At 40.7% G+C, this 12,052-nt stretch overlaps 1 protein-coding gene across 1 annotated transcript in view; it reads right to left on the bottom strand.

Annotated features, from left to right (window-relative positions):
• Positions 1 to 12,052, bottom strand: part of LOC120496313 (coiled-coil domain-containing protein 169-like) — a 36,960-nt gene that overhangs the window by 19,309 nt on the left and 5,599 nt on the right. Inside the window, exons 2-5 of the mRNA XM_039696642.1 lie at positions 10,770 to 11,260; positions 4,374 to 4,456; positions 3,811 to 3,921; positions 3,672 to 3,712 (exon numbers count right to left, since the gene is read on the bottom strand). Coding sequence (XP_039552576.1) covers positions 3,672 to 3,712; positions 3,811 to 3,921; positions 4,374 to 4,456; positions 10,770 to 11,260 — 726 coding nt within the window. The remainder of the gene's footprint in view (positions 1 to 3,671; positions 3,713 to 3,810; positions 3,922 to 4,373; positions 4,457 to 10,769; positions 11,261 to 12,052) is intronic.

Here is a 12,052-nt window from a genome sequence, read left to right as displayed (position 1 = left end):
GCAACAATTACTGCAATTTTTCAACACAGAAAATCCTCTGTGCTTCCTTGTTCATCACTCCAGAATTTGCATTTGTATTCTTCTCTTTCATTCAGGTTTTTATAGCTTGCTGACTGCCAGGTCCCTGATGACTAATATCTTTTTTTTTTTTTAATGTTGCCTGTAGTGCTTGATATTAAAGAAAATATTTTATGCTACCTATACCTAAATAGGTTGAATTGTTCTATAGACAAGTCTTCCTCCCTCTATTCACTATAGTAGGACCTTAAATAACTAGCTTGAGTGAGCTAAATCTCTTCAGCAGCCTTGAGGTAACTCCTCTGTTAAATATAGCTGAAATTGTTTAGTAAATTAAGAATTGTTAGAGGTCCTTCTAGTAACTCCAATTATAATTCTAAGTTTCTTGGGAAGACAGGTTATAAATACTTGAAAATAATATTTAATTTTCTAAATACATTGCTCAAACCAAAATCTACTGAAATTCTACTGTGTACTGTTGCCATGTTGTAGGAATTGTATCACCTTGCTGAAAGAACCACTTTTCAATCTTTCCATAGAGCTTCACACAATCACAGAATCAACGTTTTTGGGATCAAGTCCAACCATGAACTCAGCAGTGTCAAGTCTACCACTAATCCATGTTGCCAAGTGCAACAATACTTGTCTTTTAAATACCTGCAGGGATGGTGACTCAACCACTTCCCTGGGCAACATGTTTCAGTGCTTGACAAGCCTTTCAGTGAAGAAATCCTTCCTATGCAATGAAGGAAATGTATTTTCATATAGGAATATATTTCCTATTCATATGCAACTGCAAGTTGAAAGCTGAATATCACAGTGTACTTTTGATTTTACAGGCACACACGCAATGTCTTTATATGCCCACTCTCAGCATTTTTAATTTGAGCAAATGTATATTGATGACTGGCTGAAAACTCTTTGTTTTTCTACCACTCACATCTGCTCTTTATTCTCATCCGTGAAGAAGCTAAATGTTCTCCCCTAATCCACTGAACAACCCTCAAAAACCCCAGAAGAGCTTTAACAAACCTAAATGCCTGAACACCACAAAAAATTATCTGTAAATTTTTACCAGTGTTTTATCTTCTAAAATTATATACATAAAAAGCAAAGCAGCTCCTCATTCTCCAAGAGTATCTGTAAATAAACACTTTTTGAATGGCTTCAGTAAAAAACCCAACAAAAACAAACAACAACAACAACAACAACAACAAACTAACCAAAAAACAGCAGAGCCCACATAATGCCTTTATATTTCTGTGCTTTTCTGTCTCCCAAAATCAAAACAAGAAAAAAATGAAACATTTCATTAAATCCTTAAAGCACTTCCTTTTCTGGTTAGCAAACAGGCATATTTATTAACTCTAAGGTGGAAGGACTTGAAAATGCATGGCCTAACATATGGGCTCCAGACTTTCCCAGGCTTCACTAAGTGAGTCTAGGACTCTTCAAGCTCTCTTCTAGACTCCTTCTGGCAGGATGAACCTTTCAGTCAGGCTGGCATTCTTCCCTTTATGGGAACAGTAATTAAACCTCTCAGAATCACGGCTCATTGGTGAGCAGGCAGTGCAGTGCATAGCGGGGATTAGAAATGTACTGGTTGGTGGGAAAGGAGATTATCCTTCTGGTAATGCCTCCTGGAGTGCCTGGCAAGGTGTAATTGGATTGGTTAGGAGAGTCCTGGCAATTGGACAGAAATAAATACTTGTGATACTGTAACTGTGCATGCCAGTCTGTGCTTTACAGGCTGACAGGAATAATATCATCCAAAGCAGACTCTGCTGTAAATTTTCTAGATCAGTGTTCTCTGTCTTCGAGACTATTCTTTTAACATAGTCCCAGCTGTATTTTCAGATGAACTCAGTGAAACAGGAAAGTGGGATTGGGAAGATTTTGTTCTCTTTTTAATTGGCTGCTAAAGAAAAAAAAATCTTGCCTACCTACAAAACACTATGGTCTCTAGGACAACACTAAAACTGGCAAAAATGTTTTTCTGTTTGAAAGCCATGGATCAGATCAGAAAAATCAGTTAATTATTCACACCCTGCTTACAGCAGATAATTATCCTTCCCACTAACAGAGCATGCAGCCTCTTCTAGGATCACTAAACTCCCAACAATCTTTAGATTCTGAAGGACCAAAAAAGTCAGATGGTAACACTTCTGTAAGTATAAGCAATAGGAATAAAAATCACAACAGCCCTGCTTCATAATGTTCATTATCACAATGTGTTACAAGGCATTACCATATCTTTATCTACCTTCCCTATTTCTAAAAGTCAGTAAGAAGCAGAAAAGTTGTCAAATATTTCAGCAGATGACAGGCTAAGGAAAAAGCAGTTCTGAATCTACAATGATTTTTTTACTTCATTTACTACCTTAGAAGACAAAATTGCCATAATATTTGCTAGGATTTTTTTCCTTAGCATTTTCTCCTCAAGATTGCAGAAAAAAATGTTTTAAGCTGTGTTGAAATAAAGGACATGAAGTATTGAGTGCAGTAAGGAATAAAATTTAAAAAATGAAAACAAATACTTCTTTCAGTGATGCAAAAATTTACTGTAAAATGAGGACTTTTTCTGTGACTATATTATGCAAAACGTTACTCCAACTATTCATCTAGGTTATCGCAGTTGATAGAAAACTGGGCTTATTGGCTGATACAACAGAGGACTGTGTTGCCATGCAGAGGGGCCTCAAGAAGCTGCAGAAACAGGCAGAGAGGAATCAAGTGGAATGTAAATGCAGTCCTGCCCCTGGGGGAGAAATAATCCTAGGCACCAGTATATGCTGAAGCTGGGTGTCTGGGAAGCAGCCTGGGACAATGCCTTTGGGGTCCTTGTGAGCAAGGTGACCCCAAGAAATCAATGCACTCTTGCTGCAAGGGTGGCCCGTGGTTCCTGGGCTGCATTAGGAAGATGTTGCCAACAGGTTAAGGGAGGTAATCCGACCCTTATCCTGAGCACTTGAGAGATGTAGCAGCATTGCTGGGTCCAGTTCTTGACTCTTCAGTACAAGAATGATATGGACTTCTTGGAGCAAGTCCAACACAGGGCTATGAAGGTGATTAAGAGACCAGAGCACCTGACAGATGAGGAAAGGCTGAGACATCTGCAACTGTTCAGCCTGGGGACAACAAGGCCCAGTGGTTCTCATCAATGTGTATAAATTTGTGATGGGAAGGAATGAAGAAGGAGCCAGGCTCTTCTCAAAAGTGCCCAGTGATAGGACAAGAAGACTGAAACAGTTGGAATTCCATTTGGTCAAAACTGAAGACATTTATTACTGTGAGTGGTTAAAGACTAAATGATTACATGAGGTTTAATGTTTTCTCATTTATTCATAGATCTAGTCCAGCTATTCCATCTTGCAAGCCTTCCTGCAGATTCAATTATAAAACTTTCACTCAGGAAAAAAATTCACTACATAACTCTTCCCAACATTCAGGTTTTATGTACTTCTTACATAAGGATTTCACTCAATATTTTATAAGCAATTGCATATATGAAACAATAAAAACATAAGCAGAAGTGATTGTTTTTTCTTACAGGCCAGGCTGCTGCTATTTTTGTCATGAAAAACAAAGACTATATGAGTTTTTCAATTAGGCTGTGATTTGTTGTTAAGCCAACTAAATGTCACAGTACTTACCACAGGCATTTTATCAAAGACGCGAACAAGGGACAGTTTATCTGTAAATAAGCAGAAAATTGTGACCCATTGATATAATTTCAACATCTCTAATCACCACTAATTCTATTGAAAAAAAGATACAAATATCCATTTCTACCTGCTGGATTTCCATGAATAAGCTCCACCTTATCTCGAAGAATATTAATTTGCCTTTCCAGCTGTTTGTTCAATTCTATTTGTGTCTCATATCTGGTTTTCCATTCATTATCTTAAAGAACAAGTACAGAATTATTATATTTCCCAGATTAGTTCATGTCATTTTAAGCAAAAGCATTTTTAAAAACTGTTCCTTTTAACTAACTGAAGACTGAGAAAGTCTTCACTTAGTAATCTTCATAAATAAGCATCTTTGCATATAAAAGAGCTTGAAAATACAAATCAAGAGAAATTTTCACTAGGCTTACTGTGGTCAGAATATTAACCAACTCTGTGAATTTATATTATTCATAGCTTCATGAATAATTAACAAAAAAAAAGCTAGTGTGGCCACACGTAGTATTTCTTAATTTCATATCTGAAGCACCACAGTTATAATAGTCATGTTTGAAAAGTGAAAATTTAAATTTCTAAATAAATATTTGAGCCCCTGTAGGTCCTTCCTAAAATAATTATTTATCTGTGTTTCCTAATAAATTAGAAAGACAGTTGTAATTAACTTACCTTCATTTTCAACACTGTTAAGACTTTTTTCCAGTTCTGTTACAGTGTTTCTCAGTTCAAATATTGAGCTTTCAAGCATCTGCCTGTGGTATTAAAAGAAGTCAATAAATTGCTACATGAGCCAAAAAATGGTTCTGGTACTAGTCCTATTATTGAAATCAGAAAAAAAATAGATCAAATATATTTTTAGAAGATTGATTCAGAAGATTAAGATGTATTGGTCATTTCTATGTAGTTACATTATCTTGTCCATTCTTAAATGTATTGAAATATGGTTACTACAGTGGTTAGTACAGTGCCTTTAAAACAATAAAGCATTTCTACTTTGTGACTAAAACTACTTCCACAAAACCCCAAGACAGACATTTCCTAAAATATAATAATTTTCTAGCCATCCATCAGAATTTAAAAAATGTAGAGGGGACATTGATCCTCGTTTTTCAAGTAAAAGAAGATGCCCAATGAGTATATTTTTTAAAACAAGAATACACCTGAGAGATGTGCTATTTGAAATTCTGAATTATTTTTTTTCATTTTGACTTACTGCTCAATGATTAATAGTAATTTCCTAAATTGCACCCATATTAAATCCAATCAAAACAAATGATGATTTATGACTATCAGAAAAGAAAGTGAGTAATTAAAGTGAGTGTTTAAAAAAATACAGGACCCCAAGCCACCATTTTTTAGGAAAATATATTTTTGCCCATCCTGTATACTGGTCAGCCAGAAAGCTGAAAGGTATGGTGAAAACCAGGCTCTTTCTGCCTTGGAAGGTATGAACAGAAGCTGAAGGTAGCAGGGGACTTTGACAAGAGCACAACCCACCTGGCATGCTTCAGACTATGTTCTGAGTGACTCTCATCCTTCAAAGTGGCCAGATGGTAGTTTAGTGTCTTACAATGAACCCTATGGTCTTGATCACATCAAGAAGACATTACTGATAAGTTATTGACCATATTCACACTAACAGTCTGGTTCTCTGAAGAGATGGCGATGGAGAAATGCTCCTGCCTGTGAGGTCTCAGGAAGTCAGACCACATCAGGATAGGTGCAAGCAAAAAACACAATGCCCAAAAATGCAGAGACAGTTTGTGGTTTTGTCCTTTAAAGCTAAGTTTGGAAGGCAAACATTTAAAAAAAAACAGTCAATGGGTCTTGGGTACCTCAATTTTTCAGTGCCCAAATTAAGATATTCCAAAAGAACTAAGAACACAAACTCTACAAGAAGGCCCTTTGGGAAATGCTTTACAATGCCAATATGATAACTGGTGTCTTTAAAACTTTAGTCTAGTTCATTAAAACATGCAAGAAAGAAAATGATTAGGCTGTAATATTGGGGGGGGGGATGGTGTTTAAAGGACAGCTTCCATTGTCAACATGTATATTCATTTTCTGAACATGTCTGTAAGAAATTCTCTTCAAGAAATAATTATCAAACCTCTGAGAAATCAAATCTCTGATGACAGAGATTGATTACTGAGGAACTGCATCACCTCTTGCACTCATTGTGCTCACATTCAGTTGGTGACACTTCTTTTTCATATCTTGAAGAAACAGATTTCAACTGCAAGCTGCATAAGCAAACCAACTGCTCATAGGGAGTTGAACAGGTAAGCTTGGAATAAGGACGGCTGAAGTGCTGAAATTGCAAACAAATATAAAGAAGAGTAATTTAAGGTAAACCAAGTACTTCAGTGAAAGAGACACACTGGAGAACAGTAGGACAGACATCTTGAATGGCAAGGGAGAGGTGGGGTTTCCAAGCCCTCCTTGCTCCATTGCACTTTTTGTCTTTTCCAACGTTAAATTAAGACAGGGGGCACATTGGCAAAAAAATAACTACAGTACTGGTAACTTGCTAGAGACAAAAAGGGTAAGGTGAAACCCAGCCAAAGATAGCCTTGAAGCATGACTCAAAAAGCTTTAGATGTAGGAAAACCAAAGGAAATCTGATTGCTGCTGCCTGTTTTTTCCCACTCCAAATCAAAGAGGCAGATGGCTAGGAAGAAGAAAGACAAAATCTTACTACATTGCTGCGATCATTTCAACACAAATAGATCAGGTTTCTGCAAAGCAGATTTCTATCAACTTCCTAGAGCTTGGAAAAGAGGAAATTATGATGACAGTGAGTGCTAAAATGGGAGTTTTTTAAAGGAAATAACACTGAAAATTAGAAACAGTCAAAGCTGTAACCAGAGCTGAGCTGTATCAAAATGAAATTGTTTTCATTTTCAAAGAAATCTTAACTAAGTGCTCAGATGCAGAGGGAAAACACAGGAAGAATAAGCTCTTTAAATCCAATGTTTCCAGTTTTCAATTTCTGTTACCATTCCAAGACTAGATACAAAATTTCTTTCATTAGATTTTATTATTCTTTCTGCACCATTAACAAAACTAGAAGCCAAATTCCAATTATATTTTGTTCTGTTGAATATATGTACGAAAATGGTAAATTGTCAGGTGTCACACTGCAATTGCTACTCTGACAGAAAGTCTTTTTTCCATGTGGCAACAGAAACCAGTTTTCAGAAAAATAGAATTATTATTAAACATTTAATAGTCCAGTAGCACCCAGAATGCATCCAGGGTGAAACCACTCTATTTTAGGCAGTGCTTATTCAGTAAAATGCAATCCCTGCCCAGACAGAGAAGGGATGTAGAAATAAATCACTTTGAGCGGCTTGATAAATATGGCTGGGGTTTAATGTTAATTTTGCATTTCTGGAAAGACATTGCGTGTCTAATTGTGAAAGGAAGTGAAGGTTATGCCATGTATCTGTTAGTGTGAATTTAATGCAGCTGTGTATAGCTGGCTATCTATAGCTGCCAGAGACTTGGTCCTTGCTTAGAGGGACTGCACTGCACTTTTTACCTGCAACCTCACTTGTGTTAGACATAAATGGACTATTCAAGGCCTATAAATCTTCTCCATGTCAATGAACAATTTACAGTCATCACAGAAGAAAGCCTGTAAATCCTGAAACCTCACATTTAAGTTATCATGAGAACCTAATCACATCCTTGCATACTAAGCATAACAAAAAAAGCTCTTGTGAAGAAAATGAGGAAAAAAAAATGCAGTTCAGATAAGAAGACTGTGATTGAAACTACAAAAGAGAGGAAAAAAGCTAAATTTCTTTTTAAGGCTGTCTACAGGTGTTATTTTACTTGACAATGGCAGCCACTTAGGATGAAAACTGTTTTCCTGCACGTTTTCTACCCAGGTCTGGATATCTGGAACATGTATCAGGCAAAAGGCTGCCTGAAGCAATTTTCTATAGTCAAGAGAAAAACTCAGGAGAAAAGTCAGGAGGAGCTCAGGGCAAGTCATCAGCTCTAGGGCATCAGCTCCATAATATGGCAGCTCTTTACCGAGTCCTGTAGAAGATAAAATGCATAGATGCCTTCAGAATCTACAAACAAAGCAGAAATAATATTGCACAGTGCAGGGGCACCACATGGAAGAGCATGTACGGTATTGAAATCTCTGGACTCCTGACACCTGCAGTCAGCAGTGTGCTGGGAAAATGCTGCAGCTTTCCTGGCAAGGAAAGCCACAGGAAATGAAATCTCAGAAGCTGAAGCAACATACAATTCCATCAACATTACTAAGTAGCTGACATGCATAAATATATATCTTTAAGACCTCTTTGTCTAATAAGAACTACACTGCAGTATTACATGCCTTCTCTCTCTCTCTCTCTCCCAGAAACATTTGCCATGACATTTCCCAATCAAAACGTGCACTGAATCTTGGTCACAACAATACAGAGTTAGATTTCAGCTGACTTTCATTACAGTCAGAAAAAAACTGGATTCACAGTACTACATCCACAATCATTGAAGAGTCAGTAGGTACATTAGGAACAGACCTCTTATGGACATGAATGATTCAATTTACTCTGTGAAGTAAAAATCTCTTCTTCATGACTGCTAAATGAGAGGGTAGGTGGGCTGTTAGCAAACTGCCTAATTGGCATAACAATCAGATACATCAATTTACTCTGTGAAGTAAAAATCTCTTCTTCATGACTGCTAAATGAGAGGGGTAGGTGGGCTGTCAGCAAACTGCCTAATTGGCACAACAATCAGATGCGCCAGTAAAATGATGACAAGGGTGAGATGGCAGTGAAGGAATGCAGACATCTATCTGCAAGCCACTCATCCTCAGCTTGCTTTCTACCCAAGGCAGAGAAATTGGCACCTCCTAGGGTGTGAGTCATCACATGCATAACAATCAGATACACCAGTAAAATGATGACAAGGGTGAGATGGCAGTGAAGGAATGCAGACATCTATCTGCAAGCCACTCATCCTCAGCTTGCTTTCCTACCCAAGGGAGAGGAATTGGCACCTCCTAGGGTGTGAGTCATCTCATGGTAGAACAGCCAGGCAAAGTAGGTCAGATGAATCACACCTTCAAAAAGCTTTTCTGTATTCATTGACTACACATGCCACTGGTTTAGATGGAGATGTCTAACAAGCCTGGTCATTGGTAATTAAGCTGAATAAATAGCTTCTGGGAAACAGACAATATTGTTGATTTGCACACAAAAATAGTTGTAGAACCCAGCTGGAGCTGAAAGTCTTTTACTGGCATGCCATCACCATAAAGGTTTTTATTAAATATATATTTTATTTTTATCCATAAGTAAGTCACCACAACTCAACTTTTTGCCTGATCATCATTAATATCATGTGTCAGGTAAAAGAACTGGTGCATGCAGAGGATAACTGATCTATTGACCCTGAGACACTACTACTAAGTCAGGAGATTTATTAAAGGTCATTTGCTTACACATTGGTGCAAGTATGTCCAAGCTACTTTTTGTGCCATTTTGACTCTGTTAGTACTGGGTTTTCCTTTTCAATTTATGAATGAACGTTTTATAAAATCCACAACTGCAGGACTAGTTTGAAGAGGTCTGCAGCTCAGACACGGAAAGAAACATTGTTCAGGTGAAAAATCAGTACAAATAGAATGCTTGAAAATGGTATGTCAATGTAAATATCAAGAGTCTGAATTAAGGCAGCACAAGAGCTTCTGACATTTCCTGTTTCCATTTATTAACATTCAAAAGGCAATCATGTTGTTCAACTCAGGGAAAAATGTGTAACTTCCTAAGCAAACTGGGGAAAAAACCAATCCCACCAGGCATGAGCATCAACAATTATCAAAGCACTGAAACAAATGCTGCTTTAGCAAGGGGACTGACTGCTAAAAGGAATGAGTCCTCATCCTTGCAAACTGCATGCAGAGATGCTGTACCTTACTTAGAGGTCTCAGAGATATTTACTGATCCTAGAGACAGGTGAAATCCAGCTTTCCACTTTTACTCAACACTGTAGAAAGAAGAGTGTATAAAGAGCACCTCGTTCTCCATTTTATTTGTCTTCCCCCAGCGAGGCATGCACCCATGTAAAAATCTTCTCTGTTTTCCCCCTAAGTGGTTTCCCAGCCCAGTGTACTGTGCTTGCCTTGGACACATATAAGTCACTCCATAGTAGGAGGTATGGGACTATGTTTCAGATTTGTGATGAAAACTGTGTTGATAGCACAGTGATGCTTTGGTTACCATCGAGCATTGTTTACACTGCGTCAAGGCCTTTTCTTCTCCTCACCCCATGAGTGAGAGGGCTGGAGGTGCCAAGGAGTTGGGAGGGGACAGGGCCGGGACAGCTGATCCCACTGACCAAAGCCATATCCCACTATATCATGTCACATTCAGAAATAAAAACTAAGGTGTTGCTGGGGCTGCTTTGCCTCGGGAAATGCATAGTCCCACTGGTGGTGAGCACCTGGAGGTTTTTGCATCAGTTGCTTTTCTTGGGTTTTTTCCTTTTTGTTGTTGATTTTGTTCCTTTTTAGTTATCAAACTGTCTTTGTCTCAACCCGCGAATTTTTTCTCTTTCACCCTTCCTTCCTTCTCTCCCCCATCCCACCCACTGGCAGGAGAGGGAGCGAGCGGCTGTGTGGGTGCCGAGCCGCCTGCTGCGGTTAACCACGGCAGCCGGCCCTATCTTCCGCTACGTCTGACATTATCCCGCTTTTTCGGGCTCCTCGTGCCGCTCGCATCCCTTGGGCCAGCCCCTCCCGGTGCCCAGCAGAGCGAGCGGCGCTCCCCGCACAGCCGGGCCGCGCTGAGGGGCTCCGGGCAGGCCGTGGGCCCAGCCCGCTCCCCTCGCCGCGGAGGCCGCCGCCATTTTACCGCAGGGAGGCGGCGGGAGCCCCCGCGGGCGCTGCTGCGGGGCCGCTCCCGGAGCCGCCGCCGTGCCGGCCTCGCTGCTGTGCCGGCCTCGCTGCTGTGCCGGCCTCGCTGCTGTACCCGGCCTCGCTGCTGTGCCCGGCCTCGCTGCTGTGCCCGGCCTCGCCGCGTCCCCCGCCGGACTCACTGCTTCCGCCTCTCCCGCCCCAGCTCCAGAGCCAAGCGCTCCGGTTCTGCCGCCCGCCGGCCGCCGCCTTCCCCCATTGCCATTGCCGGCGCCCGTCCCGCTCGCATCCCGCGCGTCGCCGGCGTTGCGCGGGGTGACGGCTGCGAGCGGCCGGCGGAGCCCGAGGCAGCGCTGAGGCCACCCCAGCCCCGGCTCGGGCACCTTTTATTCCGCAGTCCCTGCGGCTCTCCCGCTGCCCAGAAAAAGCCGGGAGGGGAGACGGGGTCGGGCGCTACCGCCGGCACCTGCCCTGGTGCCCGGCACCTGCCCCGTCCCGTCCGCCCGCGTTGTGACGGCCCGCGTTTGACGGGCTGTTCTGTCCTCTGGTCTAGCGAAATGCCCAGCGTGTGGCTCGGGCAGCACCAGAAAGGGATGGGGGAAAGAGGATACAGCTTTGGCCCAGTTAAGGTTTTGACTGTGTAGGTTGAACTGTGTGCTGAGCTTTTCGTGGCCTAGGGAAACACAAATGTGTGCAGATTTTTAAAAATATTTCTTCTGCATGGGAAGTAGCCCAATTTTAAGTAGACTCTGTGACCCACATGTGAAGGCAGGCACAGTACGGTGGAACATGGCCTACGGCATGACCAGCCCTTTTTTTAGCATGCTCAATAATTGTGATTTGTGCTATTTACTAATCAGTATGTAAGACCCTAACTTGAAATAGGAGTGTTCAGAATAATTTGCCTTAATCATCATCACTGATCAAGTCAGTGGTGTTAGTCAATACGTATTGGAAAATACTTTAATTATCTTACATGGTCTCGATTGATGCTTAAAAATGTTTGATGTTGCATTTTTCAAACAAGAAATTTCAGATCAGTTCATGGGTTTCTCAAAGTAAATCTTTATGGGGTGAGTTAATCAGATTATTGCTGTGAAGTGGTATCACCTCTGTAAGGTTCTTCCTTTCACCTTCTATGGCTACTTCAGTGCCAGCTTTTGACATTTGTGTGGCTCTACAGTGAGCCAGTACAGCTGCTGAAACATTGAAAACTTACATAAGGGAAAATGTTTAATGTTCACAGTTTTTGTTGGTTGGTGATCTGAAGTGCCTTACCAGCTGCACAGGAAAGCACGCCAGGCTTGATGCAAGGGACAGGGAGAAACTAGGAGCAATTAGTGCACTCTTAGATCAACTCACCATTTCACAAGACTTAATGCCTGTTAGAGGAACTATCTGTTCACTTTCCCAGGAAGGGGGTGGACTTTAATTTTCCTTTACTGATATATTATGAGAGAGGGTA

The sequence above is a fragment of the Passer montanus genome, unplaced genomic scaffold (genome assembly GCF_014805655.1).
Source record: "Passer montanus isolate IOZ18808 unplaced genomic scaffold, ASM1480565v1 scaffold99, whole genome shotgun sequence".
Lineage (NCBI taxonomy): Eukaryota > Metazoa > Chordata > Aves > Passeriformes > Passeridae > Passer > Passer montanus.
Note: the sequence above shows the minus strand (reverse complement) of the source record. Positions and strands in the feature narration are given on the sequence as shown.